Source organism: Oncorhynchus kisutch, linkage group LG29, assembly GCF_002021735.2.
Source record: "Oncorhynchus kisutch isolate 150728-3 linkage group LG29, Okis_V2, whole genome shotgun sequence".
Lineage (NCBI taxonomy): Eukaryota > Metazoa > Chordata > Actinopteri > Salmoniformes > Salmonidae > Oncorhynchus > Oncorhynchus kisutch.
Window position 1 is genome coordinate 34,156,215 of NC_034202.2, and position 24,438 is coordinate 34,180,652.

General features: G+C 44.3%; 1 protein-coding gene across 5 annotated transcripts in view; it reads right to left on the reverse strand.

Moving 5' to 3' along the window:
* Positions 1-668: 668 nt before the first annotated feature.
* LOC109874168 (lysine-specific demethylase 6B) overlaps positions 669-24,438 on the reverse strand; it is a 37,220-nt gene continuing 13,450 nt past the window's right edge. For all 5 annotated transcript variants that reach the window (XM_020465977.2, XM_031808934.1, XM_031808935.1 and 2 more), the window contains 18 exons: positions 18,507-18,630; positions 18,349-18,402; positions 16,889-17,111; positions 13,192-13,458; positions 10,459-10,614; positions 7,225-10,373; positions 5,375-5,501; positions 4,999-5,104; positions 4,681-4,886; positions 4,388-4,554; positions 4,203-4,271; positions 3,962-4,110; positions 3,757-3,871; positions 3,415-3,602; positions 3,104-3,245; positions 2,802-2,928; positions 2,481-2,657; positions 669-2,374 (listed from right to left, as the gene is read on the reverse strand). In XM_020465977.2, coding sequence (XP_020321566.1) covers positions 2,351-2,374; positions 2,481-2,657; positions 2,802-2,928; positions 3,104-3,245; positions 3,415-3,602; positions 3,757-3,871; positions 3,962-4,110; positions 4,203-4,271; positions 4,388-4,554; positions 4,681-4,886; positions 4,999-5,104; positions 5,375-5,501; positions 7,225-10,373; positions 10,459-10,614; positions 13,192-13,458; positions 16,889-17,111; positions 18,349-18,402; positions 18,507-18,625 — 5,565 coding nt within the window. In that variant the 5' untranslated portion in view covers positions 18,626-18,630 and the 3' untranslated portion in view covers positions 669-2,350. The remainder of the gene's footprint in view (positions 2,375-2,480; positions 2,658-2,801; positions 2,929-3,103; positions 3,246-3,414; positions 3,603-3,756; positions 3,872-3,961; positions 4,111-4,202; positions 4,272-4,387; positions 4,555-4,680; positions 4,887-4,998; positions 5,105-5,374; positions 5,502-7,224; positions 10,374-10,458; positions 10,615-13,191; positions 13,459-16,888; positions 17,112-18,348; positions 18,403-18,506; positions 18,631-24,438) is intronic.

Genomic DNA, 24,438 nt, shown 5'->3' on the forward strand with positions numbered 1-24,438 from the left:
ATTAAGACGACCAGGTGTGGGGAGTTGTGACCTTAATTCATCCGTCAAGTGCAACAGAGGAATGAAAACCTGCTGACACCCGGCCCTCCGTGGAATGAGTTTGACACCTGTGGTTTAGAGGGTTGTTAGAGGAGGAAGGCCAGTCTTCCTGTCCTTGGAACCAGGATATCCACTGCTCTATCTGTTTCTCTATGGTGAGGTGTCCCTGCATCCTCTTTAAACTAGAGGTGTTTTATTCCCATGCCCGTAACAAAGAAAAAAATGGACATTGGCAAAACACAGCAGGATTAGTGGGGGAGAGATACATCTTTACCAGCATGTTAGTAACATTCTCTTCCTTAGTAACTGGGAATAAACCCTTTCAAGTTGCTCTAAATTCACCAGTAATCCAAACACTAACATTCTGTGTGTAATGGAGGACATTATGGTTGATGTACTGTAATAAAACAGGCAAAGTGCAGGAAGAGAAGAATGATTTGACAGAAGAAATGATGGGTGGCTAGGCATTAACATCAGCAGGGAATGAAGAGTGGGGTAGATTCTAGGGATGAAATAAATCTCCCTCCATTGAAATGTTTCTCTAAGATAAGTTATCAGCTCAGACACAATACTCAAAAACTATCCAGGCCTCTCATCAAGGCAGCTACACAAATTCGATGACAAATAAACATTTCTCAAAACATTTTATTGTATCAATAATACTCACAATAATGTCACAGAAAAATCACAGAGTGTTTAAGAAAGGTCTGGTCTATGTAAGATATTTTTTTATTATGTTTTAAAACAGCACAGCTTCAAATAAAAACAGTCAGTGGATGAGGAGCAAGATTACAACCTTGAAATTATACTCATGAGGACAGAACACTGAAGGAACCCAAACCTCACTACACATCAGTCTCATTTAAATGTGGCTAAAACTACAACTACTGCCAATCACAAATGCTTCACAATTTTATGAATTTCGTACAATGCAAAAAAGTTGAAAAAGGTATTGTGTTTATCAGTTAGATACAGTACAAAGACATCATTCTATTAGTTTACCGGTAATTGTAATGACGCGGTTCTAAGCACCAACCTGTCGGTTGAAGTTATATTCATTGACTTATATTCATAGATCATTTATACACAGTTAATGAGGAGGTGACGAGGCAAGAGGGGGTTGAGCACCATGAAAATCCAACCTCCCCCTGTTTGCTCCTCCCCGTACACCCACAATAGGAAACCTTAAAAATATCTGGTGTCCCCAGTGAAGCACCATCAATATGCAATAAATACATTTAAGAAAGCAAACATATACAAGTATAAATAAAGTCACAATTTACAATTCTTCATTTTCTCTGTAATCCAGAAAAGGAGATAGCAACCAAAAAAAGAGGTAAAAAAACTGGGAGAATGATCCCATTAGAAAAAGATAAAGGGGAACTTCTTTAGGGCGAATTGTAGCAATCACATCTCTCTCTACCAAACATTATTTAGGATTATTATGCAGAAACTAAAATCACATTAAAACACACCAGATTTCCAACAAAGAGTGAAACCAGATTAGTCCTCTAGTTCTAGTTAACCCGTATTTCAGAGAAATTTTTACAATTTCTTAAATGAATATTCCTAATGCTTTAGAAAGTTGTGCCTGCATGTTTGATTTTCTAATTTCCTTTCATCTAAATACAGTTCACAAGGCCAATGTGGTGTACCTTTAGGCTGGTAAAACTTTTGAAATATCTAGGTCAGAATAAATACAATGGAAATAGCACCCCAAAGAGTATACAGACAGGAATGACAAATGTCAGAGTTCACCTGAATAGAAAACCAAACCAAAACAATGGGATTTCAATGAGACTATCAGCTACTTTGCTTGTGAAGCAATTCCCCTGCTGTTACCATAGCAACACGGTAAATTCATGGACATAGAATAACTAGATTGGTGTAAAAAAGTTCCATTGGATTTGCATAAAAGTACCTGAATTAATGCACCATATACCGGCTACTTGACGCTTTTGAATCACAGCAGTGTCCGTTTTAATTAAGACCTGATTTCCAGTGCTAACAATGTTCACATTTTCTGTAGTTGTCTGACATGTTTTATTAACAAATAGTAGTACCAGTCTAGTCATTCTATCTCAAGACTCAAGTCCAATCAGCAGCTGGTAGGAGGGGAAGACAACAGTGAGCTGGAATTCAATTGGCTGATGGCTGATGGCCGATATCTTATTGTGATGTAAACAATACTGAGTAAACATGGTTGGCTGTTCACCAAGTGTTAGCAGTAGTAGTATTCCTTGAAGACAACGTCTGTGCTGCCACTAAGTAGGAGCTTTGGTTATGGCTGCCAGACAACAGGGAGGATGCTTCACTTGGAGCAGGGTGATGGAGTCTGGAGAGAGAAAGAGGAAGAAAAAGACAGAAAGGGGGGTAAATATGATGGACATAACTTCATAGCACATAGAAAACTTGTGTGTGTGTGTGTGTGTATGTCTCACCACACAGATGCTGTCATAGGTTCTCATCAGCTCCTCCATGCAGTACTGCTCCAGCACCACTACTCCTGCCAGCGAGGGGCTCTTGGACACGGTCCGGGCACAGTCCTCACAGTGCACCATGTAGGTCTTCCTGCTGCCAGACTCACTAGTTACAAACAGCAGGTCAAACACCTCCACCTGCACACAGACACAACACAATCACTCACTGCAGAAATAACCAAAGGCATACACCAACACTCTGTTGGTAAGATGCTCGGGTCATGGTAGTTCATAGCAGGTCTGATACAAGCATACATCCACAGGCTGTTGAGAGGGACTTACGTCACACTCGTTGCAGTAGTAGGCTGGTTCGTCCTTCACACGGCTCTGATAAGAGATCTTCTTCCCTGCAGCAACCAGCTGGTCTCTCAGAATCTGAATGTGCTTAATGGACTGTAGGAGACAATGTCTGAGAGAGATAGAGAGAGAGAGAGAGGTAAGGTGTAGCAAGAAACAGACATTCATACTAGATAGATGACGAGGGACATTCACACACACACACACACACACACACACACACACACACACACACACACACACACACACACACACACACACACACACACACACACACACACACACACTTGACCATCTTGTAGGTTTCTTGGTCGGTGATCTTGATAGTGCGGGCTACATTCCAGGTGACATGGATCATCGGAACGATGGACTTGACCTTCTTGACCTCATTCCACTCAAAACGCTCCAGAGCCAGTTGATACTGGTATGCTGCAAGGGCAAAGACGACACACACATACTTTACAGTAGAAAAGCACACAAAAGGATTTTGATATGAATTTGACTGAGGTAAAGGATAGTGTAGATACAGTAGCTGCACTGTGTATGACCCAGCTCCCATTTCCTATCTATGTCCTGCTGGACACTGCTAGTAACTCACAGTTGAGAGGTCCCACGTTCCAGGCGATGTTGTTGCACCAGCCCACAGCCTGCACCCAGTGGACGGACCCTGCGTTGATCCACACCAGGTCCCCTGGTCTCTGGATGAAGCGGTACACGGGGATGTTGGAGCAGTACAGGTCCTCCAGAACAGGCCACCAGGACCCAGTCAGGTAGTCTACTCCATACCTGAAGGAGGGAGTAGAGATGGTAACAAAGTGGTGGTTGCTGGTTCAAATCCCCTTTGAGTCACTGTTGTTATTCCTTTCAATGAGCAGAACAGCTCAAAATGCTTAACTAATTTGAAAATAGACCCTCACACGAAAACAGAACCATGACTCACTTCTCACAGAAATTGTTGATGTGCTCCCAGTAGTGTTCATGGACTGCAAACCACTCACAGTCTCCCGGCCCAATGTTGATGTTCACAGAGCAGAAGTTATTATTCTCCTGGTGGCCTGAAAACAGACATACAGAGATATTTAAGACAATGGACCGAGGCATGTAATATGCATATAAACACACACCAATATAACTCAGACACTGACCAGGTGTACGGCTGCCGGGGACCTTCATGTAGAGCTGGACGGTGTTCATGCCCAGGATGGTGTGTCCCACGTGGCTCAGCATGTTTCCATTGTACTCCACACGCATGAAGGCTGGTAGCTTCAGCAGCTCCTGCAGCTGGGGCTTCCACCTGGTAACACATGTCAAACACTTAACACTTCCTCTCTAAGGGTGTCCTTAGCCCTGTCTAAAACAATCAACCACATGTAAAGCTAATCTCACCTCTTAGGATCAGAGATGTCGATGTTGGTGCCGAATTTGATAATCTTCCCAGTTGATTTCGCCTCCGGCCTATAGGAAAGAGGAAGTGTCTTTAATAACAGCAGAACATTGTTTTGATTAAAAGTATTGAATTTGATTTCATAAGGAGTTGACTGCACAGTATGCTGTGGATACTATGAGGTGACCTGAGTGTGTTAGCAATAGGGGTAGGGCCAACTTTGGTAGGAGTTGCTTTGCTAGTAACCACAGTAGGGCTGGTTTTGCTGGTGCCAGATGCAGGGTTGGTTGATGGGTCAGAAGACAGAGTCTTCTTCTCTTCATCCTCATCCTCATCCTCACTGTCCTTCTCTTCCTGTAGACACATTTAGGCACATGAACTTAGCTGGGCAAAGAGAGGAAGTGGGGGGGGGGGGGTATATGTAAGCATTATGTGTTTCTGTGTGTGATACTTGTGTGTGTGTGTGTGTTCATCCACAACCTGGAGGCTTTCCTGGAAGCTGGAGGCCTGGTACGCAGCGTACTTGGCGATGGTGGTGTGTGAGCGGCTGCTCTCGCAGGGCCAGGTCTGAGCTGATCCAGTAGCGTCCCAGTTCTCATCAGCAGGCTGCTGTACCTGGGTCCTCACCTCCACAGCATGCTCTGCATTGGCCTCCACCAGAGACTTAGTGGAGAACAGACCCAGGTCTGACAGAGAGGGAGGGAGAGGAAAGAGAGACAAAAGTATAGTGAGTAGATGATAAATTATGTTGATGTTTTAACTTTTGGCCCTGAGAAAAATTGAAATGTGCAAACTCACTGAGTCGTAGTGATCCAGCCAGGCCTCTGATGACAGTGACAGGGTTCTTGGGGTCGGTACAGAATTGGAGGAGGACTGGGGAGAAGGCATCTCTCTTACTCTCCAACTGGACACAGACACACAGGACAACACAGGAATACATCAACTGGGCATTGCACAAATACAGAACTGATACATGAGTAATGGATATGAGAATGAAGAAGAAAAGAGGGGGGAAAAAGAAGAAGAAGATTACTTTATGGTCTATTGTCATAAGACATAGAGCTGCATGTTTTTGTTGTTGTTGCTTTAACCCCCCCCCCCCCCAAGACACCCACACAGACAGGTTGGTGCATAGGGTCAGCCGCAGTGCAGCGCCCCCAGAGTGTGGACTCACATAGATGCTTGGTGTGGGGGGGTTGAGCTTCTCCCGTGGGATGGGTGTGTTGGTGCTAAGGACAGGCTTGACAGAGAAAGCAGGGAGCAGATAGGACTCCCGAAACTTCCCGTTCACCTTCGCCCCCCTAAACAGACAGAGAAAGAGACAGATGAAGTGGGAGAATTCAATAAGATTGAATTAAATACACTTTTCATTGTTTTGTGCCAAAACCTCTCTTCCTCCAATGAAATGTATTGGTAGTAAATATACAGTACCAGTCAAAAGTTTGGACACACCTAATCATTCAATGGTTTTTCTTTATTTTTTTACTATTTTCTACATTTTAGAATAACACTGAAGACATCAAAAATATGAAATAACAAATATGGAATCATGTAGTAACCAAACAAGTGTTAAACAAATATGTGTCAAAATATATTTTAGATTTTAGATACTTCAAAGTAGCCACCCTTTGCCTTGATGACAGCTTTGCACACTTGGCATTCTCACAACCAGCTTCATGAGGTAGTCACCTGGAATGCATGTCAATTAACAGGTGTGCCTTGTTAAAAGTTAATTTGTGTAATTTCTTTCCTTCTTAATGCATTTGAGCCAATCTGTTGTGTTGTGACAAGGTAGGGGGATATACAGAAGATAGCCCTACTTGGTAAAAGACAAAGTTCTATTATGGCAAGAACAGCTCAAATAAGCAAAGAGAAATGATAGTCGATCATTACTTTAAGACATGAAGGTCAGTCAATACGGAACATTTCAAGAGCTTTGGAAGTTACTTCAAGTGCAGTCGCAAAAATCATCAAGCGCTATGATGAAACTGGCTCTCACGAGGACCGCCACAGGAAAGGAAGACCTAGAGTTACCTCTGCGGCAGAGGGTAAGTTCATTACAGTACGTAACTGCACCTCAGATTGCAGCCCAAATAAATGCTTCACAGAGTTTAAGTAACAGACACATCTCAACATCAACTATTCAGAGGAGACTGCGTGAATCAGGCCTTCATTGTCAAATTGCTGCAAAGAAACCACTACTAAAGAACACCAATAATAAGAAGAGACTTGCTTGGGCCAAGAAACACTAGCAATGGACATTAGACTGGTGGAAATCTGTCCTTTGGTCTGATGAGTCATATTAGAGAGATTCTTGGTTCCAAACTCTGGGTTTTGTGAGACGAGGATGATCTCCGCATGTGTGGTTTCCACCGTGAAGCATGGAGGTGGTGGTGTGCTTTGCTGGAGACACTCTCAGTGATTTATTTAGAATTCAAGGCGTACTTAACCAGCATGGCTACCACAGCATTCGGCAGCGATACGCCATCCCATCTGGTTTGCACTTAGTGGGACTATCATTTGTTTTTCAGCAGGACAATGACCCAAAACACACTTCCGGGCAGTGTAAGGGCTATTTGACAAAGAAGGAGAGTGATGGTGCTGCATCAGATGACCTGGTCTCCACAATAACCCGGCCTCAACCCTATTGAGATGGTTTGTGATGAGTTGGACCGAAGAGTGAAGGAAAAGCAGCCAACAAGTGCTCAGCATCTGTGGGAACTCCTTCAAGACTGTTGGAAAATCATTCCTCGTGAAGCTCGTTGGGAGAATTCCAAGAGTGTGCAAAGCTGTCATCAAGGCAAAGGGTGGCTACTTTGAAGAATCTAAAATCTAAAATATATTTTGATTTGTTTAACACTTTTTTGGTTACTACATGATTCCATATGTGTTATTTCATAGTTTTGATGTCTTCACTATTATTCTACAATGTAGAAAATAGTAAAAATGAAGAAAAACCCTTGAATGAGCAGGTATGTCCAAACTTTTGACTGGTACGGTACATCACATGTACCGTGTACTCACTTGCAGGACCTGACGACCTCGCTGGCTGTGTGTCTGATGCCGACCTCTCTTAGTGGGATCCTGCGCTCCTCGACCTCGGAGGCGATGAACGTCTCTCGGTTTCCACTCTCCACCTTGATCAGACGGATCTTCAGCTCCTTGGGAGAGCCCATGGACAGAGCCTTCAGCTTGAGGAAATCAGCAGCAGCCAGGGGACAGGGGGTCCTCCTCACTGGGGCAGCAGAGGCAGCCGGGGTGGGGGAAGGGGAGGAGGTGTTGATAAAGCTGGTGGTGGATGCTGTTGCCAATATGTCTGGGTTGCTGCCTGGTGTGGACGTCTTGGTTTGAGGCTCACTGCGCCTCTCAATCTTCATCTCTGTTGATTGTGCCCCCTGCTCAGTGTTTCCTGTGTGCGTCTTGTCTTTCTGTCCCTGGATGTCTTTGCTCTGGAGGCCAAGGTTCCCCTGAATGGGACGGCTCTTCTTAGTGTCTTTGTGCTGCTTGGCTAGGCGACTGGGGTGAGGTGTAGATGAGGACAGCGTTATAGAGGCTGACTTTCTGTCACACCTCTGATGACTGCTGACGCTGTTATCTTGTTTTCTTCTCTTCCTCTTCCCTTCCCCATCTCTGTTTCCATCTGCACCGCTTGGCTCCCTCTTTCTGTCTGTCTGCCTGCGTGCCTCCCTCTGTCCCCGCTCCTCCTTGGTGGTGGCAGGCAGCCGGTGTGTGGTGGTCAGTCTAAACTCAGCGCTCAGAGCCCCGGCCGTCTCCCCACTGTCTACACCCTTAGTCTTCGCTTTCTTTCTCTCATTCAGAATCTCCTCCAATCTCGCGTGCTTCTGTTTTGTGCGCTCCCCCACGGAGAGCTGTGGTTGGTCGAGGTTTAAAGGAGGCCGGGGTTTGGAAAGCGGATCTGAGGTAGTGTGAGTGGATGATTCGCTAGTGAGTCTTGGGGTCGTGGTGGAGTTGGATGTGGGGGAGGGGTTCTGCTGGTCCTGACAATTGGTTTCGGGATCCATGGCGAGGGATGAAGAGTACTTCACTCCTCCCATGGAGCTAGGAGGAGGACGCCCAAACGGACCGCCGCGATATGTGTACCTCTGGCCCCCCAGGAATGAGGCCAAAGACTTGAAGACATCAGCCACTCCTGTCTGGTGAAGGTGAGGCCGACGGGGAGGCAGAGAGCTGGGCGATGTGTCCCCACCACTGTCCTCCTCTTCCTCCTCCTCCTCTTCCTCCACTCCATTGGGAGTATCAGGCAAGCCATAGAGCTTGGCCAGGTCGCTATGGCGAAGGTCATCAGCACCCCTCCCCTCACCGACACCCTCGGCCTTCTCATTGAGCCCCTCTGAGTTCCCATGGGGGGGTGAGAGGGGCGGGCCGTGGGTTGGGCTGGGCTGCAGGACAGGTCTCCTCATCACTCCTCCCTCCTCTTCCTCTTCCTCACTCAGGGCTGATGCTGGGGAGCCTTGCCAACTGAGAACAGGGGGGCTGGCAGGGGGGTTGTCTCCCATCTCCTCCACACTGCCCACCCCCGCCGCAGGTTGGAGATCTGGGGCCCGCAGGACCCCGCCTTCTGGACTAACACCCCATGTCTCTGTCTGGATCTGGATGGATCCCCCTGACCCAGCCATAGGGGGAGCTGCTGGGGTTTTGGATGAGAGTGTGGAGGGGGTCAAATCAGCCTTCCTCCCTGGGCTGCATTTAGAATATGTTGAAGGACTGGTGGGCTGAGGACTGGTATTACGGGTCTTATTGGTCGTGTTGGTGCTGATGTTGTTGTTGTTGGTGGTAGTGTGAGTGGTAGTGAGTGGAGGACAGACTGGTAGTGGTGAGACCTTGACTGGGAATTTGGGTTGAGTTGGGTTTGACTTGTTTAGGGTCCCTCCCCTCTCTGACTTTTTGTGTTTGGATGGATGTGGGGAGGGTGTGGGTTGACTGGGACAGGCTGCAGGCGGGCCAACAAGTGGGATTGTCTCTGAGCTATTTGGAGAGCTGTGCTCATGGGACTTTCCACCTCTTTCTTGGGCCTTCTCCCTGTGTATGTGTTTGCCAGGGGTGGATGGTGTCTGGGAGGGTTGGCCTGGCTTACCTGGCGTCCCTGGAAACTTAGATCCAGACTTAGGGGAGGAAGGACATACTGACGGAGGGAGGGATGATTTACATAGGGACTTTGAGGATCCCCTCTCTGCTTTTTCCATCTTTTTATCCCTAAGGCTCTTCTCCATTTTCTCTGTCTTCCTCTCTTCCTCTTTCTTTTTCCTTTCCACTTTGTCCCTCCCTTCTTCACCTTTATGGGTTTTATTCTTCACCCCATCCCCACTTTTCTCTTCTTTTTCCTTTCTCCTTGTCCTCTCCTCCATCTTCCTCTCCATCTTCCTCTTCTGTTCCCTCTTTCCCTCCTCACCTCTTTCTGCTCTCCTTTCCTTATGTTTCCTCTCTGTCTGTTTGTGTCTGTGAGGCTGCAGGTCTGGCCTGTTGCCAGTAGGTCTGTTGTTGTTGACAGTAGGAGAGCTGGGTGGGGTCTGAGGCTCTGAGGCCCTGCTAGGCTTCATCTCTAACCTCTGAGCGCCTGAGCCTATCCATGTGGGGGAGGCAGAGAGAGGGGGAGGTGTGGGACTGGGCGAGGGTGTCCTTGGTCCCCGTTTGTGGGGTGTGTCAGTGCCAATGTCAGGGCTCCTCTGATTGGGAAGAGGATCTTTCTTCCCACTGGCCTTACTAGGAGTGGTGGAGCTGGAGAGGCCAGAGGGGCTGGAGCAGCTCAGGGTGGTGCAGCATCCATCTCTGTGGTTGCTGTTGCGGTGGGGAGGCTCTGTAGCAGAGGGCTGGGAGGGGGTCTGATCCCTTTGCTGTCTGTGGGAGCGTGGAGCTGGGGGGCTGTGCTGAGGTACTGAGGGGGGTGATGTGGGATGCTGGTGGTGGAGGTGCTGGCTGTAAGGCACGCCGGTGCGATCTGCTGGTGAGGAGGGGTGCTGGGACTGGCCATCCACCTCCACTCTGAATCCATGGTGGGGGGGTCTTCTGTTGCCACTGGGCTGGGCTGGAGAAGGGTGGCGGGCATAGGAGGAAGGAGGGGGGTTTTGACCATTGAAGAGGGCCTGGGGAACTGGAGAATGGGTAGAATGATGTGTTCTGTATTTGAGACTCCCTAATCCTGACTTGGTGGATTCCTGAAATAACGAGAGAGAGAGGATGGTTCATAGTCTTTAATAAAGCATGGCTTTCTTGAATTTCATTGGCTATTAACTGACTTACTTGTAACTCTATAGACAAGCTCCTCCTGTCAGCATGGGTGCGAGGACCAGGTCTGTCATATGATTGTTTCCAGAAGCCTTGTTCGGAAGGGGGGTAGTGGGGTGGTGATTGGTGCCGGTCTGGGCCGGGTAGATGCATTGATCCACGGTGAGAGGGCTGGTGAGAGAGAACAGTAATAACAGTCGGTATCCTGGTGATGTATATTTGAACCCTGCCAGAAGGTGGTGCTATTGTATAAATATCACTCAGAGTTGCTTCAAACCACTGTTCCAGGATCAGATAGATACAGTGGCGACACATCATTCAGGGCAGGTGGGGCAGATTTCTACTCCAAAATGCAGGTGTTTCAGCCTAGCTCAGTGCCTTTTGTGGTGGTGGGGCAGGCCAGCAGAAAATAGGAGTATTGCACCGTGATTGGCTCTGTTCACTCTGTTCTGTCACTCATGGGGACACTATGTCACCAGCCTTTAGTAAGGGTAGACATCGAAAATGTGAGCCCTTTGGGTCCTGCATAGACTTAGATTAGAAGTCCCCTTCAAGAAGGATTGGCCACAGATTTGATTTATTTATTTATCTGTTATTTTACCAGGTAAGTTGACTGAGAACACATTCTCATTTGCAGCAACAACCTGGGGAATAGTTACAGGGGAGAGGAGGGCGATGAATGAGCCAATTGTAAACTGGGGATTATTAGGTGACCATGATGGTTTGAGGGCCAGATTGGGAATTTAGCCAGGACACCGGGGTTAACACACCTACTCTTACGATAAGTGCCATGGGATCTTTAATGACCTCAGAGAGTCAGGACACCCATTTAACGTCCCATCCGAAAGACGGCACCCTACACAGGGCAGTGTCCCCAATCACTGGAGCATTGGGATATTTTTTAGACCAGAGGAAAGAGTGCCTCCTACTGGCCCTCCAACACCACTTCCAGCAGCATCTGTTCTCCCATCCAGGGACTGACCAGGACCAACCCTGCTTAACGTCAGAAGCGAGTCAGCAGTGGTATGCAGGGTGGTATGCTGCTGGCAAGATAAAATGATGGCAGATAAAATGACGTCAAATCACATGATATCTACAGTAGCTTTGATTGGACTGATCATGTCAACATCTTACTTTCAAAATCTTAGCTAGCAGTCATCATCATAAATCTAGTAGACAAATCTACTAAATCCTTTTTAATCCTTGTCATGTGAAGAGAAATAATGAAGATAAATTATAGATAAAACGTGTCGGTGCTCATCGGCCATAAACATTACACAACAAGTTAGAAATCGTAAATTCAACAATGAGTTGTTTGGAAGGAATCAGTGACAGTGGCTAACCGCAAGCATTGCAGCTGGGAAGTCAGACTGGAAAAATACATTTTTAACGGTCATCCAACTTGGAATTGTACATCTTTCTCTTATGACAAAATTTGACAATGAAGTACGCACAACAAAGTGAGTCCAGAAATGTCTTATATTCTGCTGCATAAATGATGTAATATGCCATGGAGATATAGTCAGCCATATCAGCTATGTTTTAAAAAAAGGCAGTAAACAAGGCTGAATTAACTGTTACGCTGCCAGACAAGGCTCCGCTGATAGCCAGGTGTAGTGGTGGTAAGGATTCACTCCATGGGGCTGAAAAGAAAGCTCTGCTGTTGGGACAGCTTTATGTAGGCCTTAACAGTTTGTGGGTACCGCTTGTCACTGTTGTAGTGCAATTCATGTATTGTTTAGTATTGTGATGTGTAGTGGCTTTGCTGGCATGCATCAACACATTTTTTTTGGGGGGGGGGGGGGTTTGCCCAACCAAGATTTACATGCTAAAATTGCCACTGGATAGATATTACCCTAGTGGTTAAGGTTAGCAGTAGAGCCATCTGATCCTAGATCAGGTTAGAGAAAACATATTTCTCAAGCCCTAATAGTAGAACTAGCTGTGGTGGGGGACCTTCCACTCCTGGAAAACACAGGCACAGGGAGAATGGCCAAGGAAGAGGTGTAATGTCATGATCACTAGTTCAGGTGGCGACTAATCTCCCCTGGGCAGATTCTGTGTGTAGACTGAAGAATCTGCCGAGACTCAATGGGATGCGTGAGATAACAAGCTACAGTCATTTCGGTCTTTGGGTTTTTACTACTGGTTATATGGACGTATCAGGTTGGGCCAAGGCAGTGCTTATTAAACTGCTGCGCTTTGAGTGCTTTGCACGAGTACCCACATGGATCCTTTTGCGAGGGCGGAGACTTCGATTTAGTTTATTTTTGTATTCTACCCCCTTTTCCACCCCAATGTCGATCTTGTCTCATCGGGCTCAGGAGGCGAAAGTTGAGTCATGCGTCCTGGAAACATGACCTGCCAAACCGCGCTTCTTAACATCCGCCCGCTTAACCCAGAAGCCAGCCACACCAATGTATCGGAGGAAACACTGTTCAACTGACGACCGAGTTCAGCCTGCATGTTTCCAGCCCGCCACAAGGAGTCGCTAGAGCACGATGAGCCAAGTAAAGCCCCCCTACCAAACCCTCCCTAACCCGGATGACTCTGGGCCAATTGTGCACCGCCCTATGGGACTCCCGATCACTGCCAGTTGTGATACAGCCCGGGTTCGGCCATAGACCACTGCGCTACTCGGGAGGCCCAGAACTCTTGATTTCAAATACGTATAGACCAAGAAGTTAATCACACAGCTGACCAAATTAACATATTATGGAAGTTAACAGAGAATAGGTGGTGACTAACCTGCTCAGGACAAGAGCTCCTGCTCCTTTTGGCAGGGCAGTCTTCCCTGGGAGGGGGGGGATGCTGTGAGGGTGGGGAGCGGTGTGGAAGTTGGTCACGGTGGTAGTTGTGATGGTGGGAGGCCGGGCGCTTCCATGGTCCTAGTTCCTGGTCCATCATCCTGCCCGGGAAGGCCCTGGAGCGATCTGAAGGTGCCCACCTCTCTGCTGGGGAGCCCAGGTCTCTGGGGGGGTCTCTGGGCAGATGGTGCTGGTGGGGACCCCCATACTGGGAGAGGCAATTATCATTATTAAAGTAATGCTATCAATCATAAAAAGGATGTCATATATTTAAGCAATAAGGCACGAGGGGATGTGGTATATGGCCAATGTGCCATGGATAAGGGCTGTTCTTATGCATGACGCAACGAGGAGTGCCTGGATACAGCCCGTAGCCGTGGTTTATTGGCCATATACCACAAACCCCTGAGGTGCCTTATTGCTATTATAAACTAGTTACCAACGTACACTACCGTTCAAAAGTTTGGGGTCACTTAACTTCTTGGATATAGGGGGCGCTATTTTAATTTTTGGATGAAAAACGTTCCCGGTTTAAACAAGATATTTTGTCACGAAAAGATGCTTGACTATGCATATAATTGACAGCTTTGGAAAGAAAACACTCTGACGTCTCCAAAACTGCAAAGATATTGTCTGTGAGTGCCACAGAACTGATGTTACAGAAAAAACCCAGATAAAAATCCAATCAGGAAGTGCCGCATTTTTTGAAACCGCCTCATGGCAATGACTCCTTATATGGCTGTGAAGGAGCTAGGAGTCAGCTTACGTTTTCCACGTTTTCCCCAAAGTGTCTGCAGCATTGTGACGTATTTGTAGGCATATCATTGGAAGATTGACCATAAGGGACTACATCTACCAGGTGGTCGCTTGGTGTCCTCCGTCGCAATTATTGCATAATCTCCAGCTGCAGTATTTTTCCGTTTGCTTCTGATGAGAAGCCAACTGCCACCACTGATAGATTATCGAATAGATATGTGAAAAACACCTTGAGGATTGATCCTAAACAACGTTTGTCATGTTTCTGTCGATATTATGGAGCTAATTTGGAAAAAAGTTTGGCGTTGTAAGTGACTGCATTTTCCGGTCTTTTTCTTAGTCAAACGTGATGAACAAAACGGAGCTATTTCGTCTACACAAATAAGATTTTGGGAAAAAAATGAACATTTTGCTATCTTACTAAGAGTCTCGTCATTGAAAACATCCGAAGTTCTTCAAAGGTAAATTATTTTATTTGAATGCTTTTCTTGTTTTTGTGAAAATGTTGCCTGCTGAATGCTAGGCTTAATGCTATGCTATCAATACTCTTACACAAATGCTTGTGTAGCTTTGGTTGAAAAGCATATTTTGAAAATCTGAGATGACAGTGTTGTTAACAAAAGGCTAAGCTTGTGTTTGAATATATTTATTTCATTTCATTTGCGATTTTCATGAATAGGAAACGTTGCGTTATGGTAATGAGCTTGAGGCTATGATTACGCTCCCAGATACGGGATTGCTCGATGCTAGAGGTTAAAATAACATCAAAATGATCAGAAATACAGTGTAGACATGGTTAATGTTGTAAATTACTATTGTAGCTGGAAACGGCAGATTTTTTAATGGAATATCTACATAGACGTACAGAGGCCCATTATCAGCAACCATCACTCCTGTGTTCCAATGGCACGTTGTGTTAGCTAATCCAAACGTATCATTTTAAAGGCTAATTGATCATTAGAAAACCCTTTTGCAAATATGTTAGTACAGCTGAAAATTGTGTTCTGATTAAAGAAGCAATAATACTAGCCTTCTTTAGACTAGTTGAGTATCTGGATCATTATAATTTGTGGGTTTGATTCCATGCTCAAAATGGTTAGAAACAAAGAGTTTCTTCTGAAACTCGTCAGTCTATTCAAGTTCTGAGAAATGAAGGCCATGTGAGAAATTGCCAAGAAATTGAAGAGCTCGTACAACGATGTGTACTACTCCCTTCACAGAACAACTCAAACTATCTCTAACCAGAATAGAAAGAGGACTGGGAGGCCCCGGTGCACAACTGAGCAAGAGTACATTAGAGTGTCTAGTTTGAGAAACAGATGCCTCACAAGTCCTCAACTGGCAGCTTCATTAAATAGTACCCGCAAAACACCAGTCTCAACATCAACAGTGAAGAGGTGACTCCGGGATGCTGGCCTTCTAGGCAGAGTTGCAAAGAAAAAGCCCTATCTCAGATTGGCCAATAAAAATAAAAGTTTAAGATGAGGGACACAGGGAGAAGCTGTGCTATCGTAAATACAGTATCTTATGCATTCTAAATTACCGCCCATTTGGAAAAGGAAAATGCAATAAATATTTACTCTGAGCTGCGCTTCGATAGGTTGGTGGTAGATGGAAGGCCGTGTTGCCAAACCGAGTCTTTGACCGAGTCTCTGGTTGTCAATTGGTTACATTGCAGTAACGTCATTGGGTGATAGACGGGATACTCTGTCTGTTCCTTCCTAAACCTTGTTGCATCTGCTGTTGCTAACTCAACGGCTAGGAGGTATCACTTCTGTAGTGAATAAGAGTTCAAAGTTCATACCATTCGCAACCAAAGCTCACGCTGATGGTGGCTTTGTTCTGTAGTTATTATCTGAACCATACTGGAAGCAACAGGAAGTTATATTGTCGTCAAGGGCTTATATAGGGCTTATATACGAAGGGAGAGGAGGGCATGTTTGAAAAGTTTTATTGCCCATGTCCCTTCACAGGGGCGGGCCACTGATTGAGCAGCCCTATCTTATGAAAACCCAAATCTCACATTTTAGAAGCTAAAATCACATTTAATCTAATCACGAATAATTTCATATTCAAACATTTAAATTGAACAACAATTCCATGTGAATCCGATAACTCTGATGTGTAGACTTTCCACTGTAGAGTTTATGTCATCTTATCATTGATGAGAACGTCTCAGATGACAACCGAACTGACATCATATTCATTAAGTACCACCGCATACGTTCAATTGATCGGATTGCCAGAATATAGTTAATTTCCCCCCACCTTCTGATGTTCCCAGAATCTCTATGTTAAACAAGGGTTTCGCAAATGTAACCTCAGTAGGGTAGAGAGAGGAAAAAGGGGGGAAGAGGTATTTATGACTGTCATAAACCTACCGCCCATGCCAACGTCATGACAGTAAGTAAGAAGTGCCCATCAAGCCAATCCAATTTGTGGGAGGTGCTTCAGGATGCTTGGGGTAAAATCTCTTCAGATTACCTCAACAAATTGACAACTAGAATGCCGAAGGTCTGCAAGGCTGTAACTGCTGCAAATGGACGATTCTTTGACGAAAGCAAAGTTTGAAGGACACAATTATTATTTCAATTAAAAATCATTATTTATAACCTTGTCAACGTCTTGACTATATTTCCTATTCATATTGCAACTAATTTCATGTATGTTTTCATAGAAAACAAGGACATTTCGAAGTGACCCCAAACTTCTGAACGATAGTCTAATTAGTGCAGTAAGAATAAATGTTTTGTCATACCGGTGGTTTATGGTCTGATATATACAACGGCTGTCAGCCAATCAGCATTCAGGGCTCGAATCGCCCAGTTTATAAAAAGAGTTATGTACAGTATTTATAGAGTGCTGCCCTATTCCCATCTCACCCTGGTAGGCTGGTATTTGTAGGAGTCCCAGCTGGTGAAGGGTTCCTCAGGTCCTGCTTGGTTGCCCCCTTGGTTGCGACCATGGTTGTGAAATGACCGTGGGGAGTCCTGGTGCCAGCCATGGGTCTCATAAGCCTGGTCCTTCTGGTCCCAGGGTCGTGGTGCTAATCTCTGGTCCTGCTGAGGGCCCCTGCCCTGGGCATGGAAGGGTTGCCTGCCCCCCCTATGTTCCAGAGAGAAAGAAGGAATCACTACATTAGGGTGACTGTGGACTTTCTACACACAACTTTCAGATGAGACTGAATTAAGGTGACGATTAATATTGACTGCTATTGATGTAAAATATTACTAGGTCTTTAACCTTTTGTAACTAGGGGGCAGTATTTTCATTTTTGGATAAAAAACGTTCCCGTTTTAAACAGGATATTTTGTCACGACAAGATGCTCGACTATGCATATAATTGACAGCTTTGGATAGAAAACACTCTGACGTTTCCAAAACTGCAAAGATATTGTCTGTGAGTGCAACAGAACTGATGTTACAGGCGAACCCAGATAAAAATCCAATCAGGAAGTGCCCCATATTTTGAAAGCGCTGCATGCCAATGACTCCTTATATGGCTGTGAATGGGCTACGAATGAGCTTATGCTTTCTACGTATTCCCCAAGGTGTCTACAGCATTGTGACGTCTTGTTACGCATTTATGATGAAGAATAGCCGTAAGGGACCACATTGAGCAAGTGGTCACATGATGGCTCCCGCAGAAAATCTTGCGTAAAGTACCGAAGTAGACATTTTTCCAATCGCTTCTTATGAGAAACCAATTGTCCCGGTGGATATTTTATCGAATAGATATGTGAAAAACACCTTGAGGATTGATTCTAAACAACGTTTGCCATGTTTCTGTCGATATTATGGAGCTAATTTGGAAAAAAGTTTGGCATTGTAGTGACCGATTTCTCAGCCAAACGTGAAGAACAAACGGAGCTATTTCGCCTACAAAAACAATATTTTTGGAAAAAAGGAACATTTGCTATCTAACTGGGAGTCTCCTGAGTGAAAACATCCAAAGTTCTTCAAAGGTAAATGATTTAATTTGATTGCTTTTCTTATTTTCGTGAAAATGTTGCCTGCTGTTAGCAGAGCCTAGCATAGCATTATGCCATGATAAACTTACACAAATGCTTGTCTAGCGTTGGCTGTAAAGCATATTTAGAAAATCTGAGATGACAGTGTGATTAACAAAAGGCTAAACTGTGTCTCAATATATTTAATTTGTGATTTTCATGAATAGGGACATTTTCTAGGGATATTCAGAAGATAACAGCTCTATAAATATTATTTCGTGGTGCCCCGACTCTCTAGTTAATTACATTTACATGATTAGCTCAATCAGGTAATCTTAATTACTTATTTTACACACAATGTAAGATCTGAACAATTGAGATGTTTCACTCACCTGTCTGAATAAATCTTGTTTAGGTGGTGAGATTGGTTGATTCCTCCATTGAACCTACAGTAGAGAAAGGAGAGTTACCATTGGCTCAGCACAGACTACAGAACAAGAAGATGGGTTGTGATTGGGTCAGTAGGGAGTGGTGCAAGAAGAGAGCTCACCTATTTGGAGGGCCCCAGGGGCGACTGTTGACGAGGGCCCATGTTCCACTGGAAGGTCCTCCAGCAGGGTAGGAGTCCCTGGTGTTACGGCCAGAATACTGCTCTGCTGGGTGATACATCCAGCCTGAGATAGGACAAGAACACACTTAACACACACCATGCATACATAATATACACTCGCACAACTGCTTTAGGAACTTCAGGGAACAGATTTTCAGAAGTTAATAATTGGAAATACTGTATCTATAAACACAGCAACGAATCTACATAATAATGAGTTAAGATAGAACATGAGCAAACATACATGAACACACACTTTAGTATACAAGCAAGATGAATAACTGACATGGACACAAACAGTAAAAAAACAACTGTAAAATAAACAAAAACTTAAAATGTTTTTTTCCTGCTAGCACTAACTTTATTGAGAAAAAATTTACTTACTAGCTGTGATATGTGGTTGTCTCACCTAGCTATCTTAAGATGAATATACTAACTGTAGACGCTCTGGATAAGAGTGTCTGCTAAATGAATAAAATGTACTGTACACAGGGGTAGAAATACTCCCCACACTTGGTCTGTGTCTGGAAAGCCCTCCACTATAAAACTGAGGGTTACACAACCCGTCTGTCTTTCTTATACTAACTCTAATTCACAACCTAGAGAGAGAGAGAGAAAGGGTGACAGACTGTTCAGTGTTCAGTTGCTAAACTATAAAATAATGTTCAGTTTCTAAACCACAAAAACAACATGTAGAAATCAATCACGAGCCACATCATGCTTGACAATCAGTCTCTGTACAGAGTGTCTACACCAGGGGTACTCAACTCTTACACTACGAGGTCCAGAGCCTGCTGGTTTTCTGTTCTACCTAATATTTAATTGCATACACCTGGTGTCCCAGGTCTAAAGCAGTCCCTGATTAGAGGGGAACAATGAAGAAATGCAGTGGAACTGGCTTCGAGGTCCAGAGTTGAGTGGTCAGTGGTGGGAAAAGCACCCAATTATCATACTTGTGTAAAAGTAAAGATACTTTAATAAAAAAAGTGAAAACAACCCTATAAAATACTAAATGAGTAAAAGTCTAAATGTATTTGGTTTTAAATATACTTAAGTATCAAAAGTAAAAGTATAAATAATTTCAAAATCCTAATTAACTTGTTATGGCTGGGGGCAGTATTGAGTAGTGTCATGACGTTGGCCTGGGGGTATGTTTATGACAGTCATAAATACCTCTTCCCCCCTTTTTCCTCTCTCTTCCCTACTGATGTTACATTTGCAAACCCCTTGGTTAACATAGAGATTCTGGGAACATCAGAAGGTGGGGGGAAATGAACTATATTCTGGTAAACCGACCAACTGAACATATGCGGTGGTACTTAATGAATATGATGTCAGTTCGGTTGTCATCTGAGACATTCTCATCAATAATAAGATGACAAACTCTACAGTGGAAAGTCTACACATCAGAGTTATCGGATTCACATGGAATTATTGTTCAATTTAAATGTTTGAATATAGAATTATTGGTGAAGAGAGGAAATGTAATTTTAGCTTCCAAATGAGAGATTTGGGTTTTCATAAGGTTAGGGCTCTGCTCAATCAGTGGCCCGTCCCTGTGAAGGGACATGGGTTATAAAACTTTTCAAACACGCCCTCCTCTCCCTTCCTATAGAAAGCCTTGACGACAATATAACCTCCTGTTCCGAGGATGTGAGGACGACGTCCGATGTCAGAATGGTTCAGATAATAACTACAGAACGAAGCCAACATCAGCGTGAGCTTTGGTTGTGAATGGTATGAACGTTGAACTCTTATTCACTACAGAAGTGATACCTGCTAGCCATTGAGTTAGCAACAGCAGCTGCAAACGAGGGTTAGGAAGGAACAGACAGAGTATCCCGTCTCAACGACGTTACTGCAAAGTATCCAATTGACCACCAGAGACATTCTTCAAATGACAAAGGACTCGGTTTGGCAACACGGCCTTCCATCTCAGAGTAAATATTTATTGCATTTTCCTTTTCCAAATGGGCGGTAATTTAGAATGCATAAGATACTGTATTTATGATAGCACAACTTCTTCCTTCAAACCCAGACCCTTTTCTTTTGTGTAACAAGCTGTCATATCTGTTCCGCCCGCTAGGGACGTTTTCCTTTATGACGTAATTTGTAATCAAGTTATGATTAATTCTGTGTATGTGTAATTCTGTGTGATTAGTTAGGTATTTAGTAAATAAATAATTAAACCCAATTTTGTATCGCTGATTCAACTTGTTAGCCAGGGTTCGTGAAGATAACCAAGAATTTACAACTTTCAGATGAGACTGAATTAAGGTGACGATCAATATTGACTGCTGTTGATGTAAAATATTACTAGGTCTTTAACCTTTTGTAACTAGGGGGCAGTATTTTCATTTTTGGATAAAAAACGTTCCCGTTTTAAACAGGATATTTTGTCACGACAAGATGCTTGACTATGCATATAATTGACAGCTTTGGATAGAAAACACTCTGACGTTTCCAAAACTGCAAAGATATTGTCTGTGAGTGCAACAGAACTGATGTTACAGGCGAACCCAGATAAAAATCCAATCAGGAAGTGCCCCATATTTTGAAAGCGCTGCATGCCAATGACTCCTTATATGGCTGTGAATGGGCTACGAATGAGCTTATGCTTTCTACGTATTCCCCAAGGTGTCTACAGCATTGTGACGTCTTGTTACGCATTTATGATGAAGAATAGCCGTAAGGGACCACATTGAGCAAGTGGTCACATGATGGCTCCCGCAGAAAATCTTGCGTAAAGTACCGAAGTAGACATTTTTCCAATCGCTTCTTATGAGAAACCAATTGTCCCGGTGGATATTTTATCGAATAGATATGTGAAAAACACCTTGAGGATTGATTCTAATCAACGTTTGCCATGTTTCTGTCGATATTATGGAGCTAATTTGGAAAAAAGTTTGGCATTGTAGTGACCGATTTCTCAGCCAAACGTGAAGAACAAACGGAGCTATTTCGCCTACAAAAATAATATTTTTGGAAAAAAGGAACATTTGCTATCTAACTGGGAGTCTCCTGAGTGAAAACATCCAAAGTTCTTCAAAGGTAAATGATTTAATTTGATTGCTTTTCTTATTTTCGTGAAAATGTTGCCTGCTGTTAGCAGAGCCTAGCATAGCATTATGCCATGATAAACTTACACAAATGCTTGTCTAGCGTTGGCTGTAAAGCATATTTAGAAAATCTGAGATGACAGTGTGATTAACAAAAGGCTAAACTGTGTCTCAATATATTTAATTTGTGATTTTCATGAATAGGGACATTTTCTAGGGATATTCAGAAGATAACAGCTCTATAAATATTATTTCGTGGTGCCCCGACTCTCTAGTTAATTACATTTACATGATTAGCTCAATCAGGTAATCTTAATTACTTATTTTATAGAATAGCATGTCATATCACTTAATTCGGCATAGCCAAAGACACGACAGTAGCTTAGATGAATAAGGTGCCCAGAGTAAACTGTCTGCTACTCAGGCCCAGTTGCTAATATATGCATATTATTAGTAGATTTGGATAGAAAACACTCCGAAGTTTCTAAACTGTTTGAATGATGTCTGTGAGTATAACAGAACTCATATGGCAGGCAAAAACCTGAAAAAATATCACAATCAGGAAGTGGGAAATCTGAGGTTTGTAGTTTTTCAACTCATTCCCTATCGAATGCACAGTGGCTATGGGGTCAAATTGCACTTCCTAAGGCTTCCACTAGATGTCAACAGTCTTTAGAGCCTTGTTTTATGCTTCTACTGTGAGGTGGGGGCGAATAAGAGGGGAATGAGTCAGAGGTCTGCCAGAGAGCCACAAGCTGGCCACGCGCGAGTTAGCTTGAGTTCCATTGCATTTCTGAAGACAAAGGATTTCTCCGGTTGGAACATTATTGAAGATTTATGTTAAAAACATCCTAAAGATTGATTCTATACTTCGTTTGACATGTTTCTATGGACTGTAACTGAACTTTTTTACTTTTCGTCTGGGCCTATTGATCGCGCATCAAAGGAGGTATTTGGACATAAATTATGGACATTATCAAACAAAACAAACATTTATTGTGGCACTGGGATTCCTGGGAGTGCATTCTGATGAAGATCAAAGGTAAGTTAATATTTATAATGCTATTTCTGACTTCTGTTGACTACACAACATGGTGGATATCTGTTTGGGTTGTTTTGGTCTCTGAGCGCTGTACTCAGATTATAGGATGGTGTGCTTTTTCAGTAAAGCATTTTTAAAATCGGACACAGCGGTTGCATTTAGGAGAAGTGTATCTATAATTCCGTGCATAGTAGTTGTATCTTTAATCAATGTTTATTATGGGTATTTCTGTAAAGATTTTTTTATAGAAATATGAACTTTATCGAACAAATCATACATGTATTGTGTAACATGAAGTCCTATGAGTGTCATCTGATGAAGATCATCAAAGGTTAGTGATTACTTTTATCTCTATTTCTGCTTTTTGTGACTCCTCTCTTTGGCTGGAAAAATGGCTGTGTTTTTCTGGGACTTGGCTATGACCTAACATAATTGTTTGGTTTGCTTTCGTCGTAAAGCCTTTTTGAAATCGGACACTGTGGTGGGATTAACAAGAAGTGTATCTTTAAAATGGTGTAAAATACTTGTATCTTTGAGGAATTTTAATTATGGGATTTCTGTTGTTTTGAATTTGGCGCCCTGCACTTTCACTGGCTGTCCCCGCGCATCCTGGTCCGAGACGGCAGAATTACCCATTGGTTAGCAGAAATAGCCCCAGCCCCAGAGATTCCGGCTCGAATAGAAGGACGAGACGTGGTAGCCATTCTCGGCTCGGGAAGTATGGTTACTTTAGTGGAGGAGCAGGTGACCATAGCAACACTGCTGCCAGACAAAGTAGCCGTCTCCTGTATCCATGGAGACACCCACTATTACCCCACCCTGAGTCTGTCCATTCTCTCCCCGATTGGAAGGTGTACAGTCAGGGCGAAAGTACCCCAGCTGAAGGTTCCATTATTGATCGGGAGAGACTGTCCCCTATATAAGGAGCCCGGACAAAGGGGATCAGGTCTTCCTATCACACTCCAAGAGCCGGGCCACCGCAGGGGGGCAGGAATGCAGAGAAAGAACAAAACCAATCCAAGCCTGAGATGATAGTCCTACAAGGAAACCTAGCCTCGGCCTCATCCTCTGGAGCAGAGGAAGAAATACAGACACAACGCCATCTCTACGTTCGACACGTATCCCATGCCCCACGTGCATAAACTCCTGGAGTGCTTAGGAAAGCCAAGTTCATCACCATCCTGGATTTGATGAAGGGCTATTGGCAAGTGCCGGTGGCTCCCAAGGACAGTCCAAAGACTGCCTTCGTCACACCGGAGGAGCTTTTTCAGTATGAAGATGCCCTTCGGACTGCATGGGGCTGCAGCAACTTTCCAACGCCTCATGGATGCCATTCTACAACCCCATCAATAGTATGTGGCGGCGTACATAGACAATGTGGTCATCCACAGCGAGGACTGGGATAGCCACCTCCTGCGACTACGGGCAGTGCTCGTGAGCCTGGAGGGTACAGGGCTGACTGCCAATCCCAAAAAACACTGCCTGGGTCTGTCTGAAGCGGAATACCTGGGATACACTGTGGGGAACTGAAAAATACGCCCACAGGCCATTCGGGACTGACCTTGGCCCCAGACACCCGGGACGTCTGGGCATTCTTGGGGATAACGGGATATTATCACCGTTTCATCCCAAGATATGCAACCATTGCCAACCCCCTCACAAACCTCACCAAGAAAAACCTGCCAAACCGGTTAGTGTGGAAGGACCAGACGGAAGACGTCTGCCAGTTGCTAAAAGATCCCGTCCCACATGCTCCTGACTTCTCCCAAGA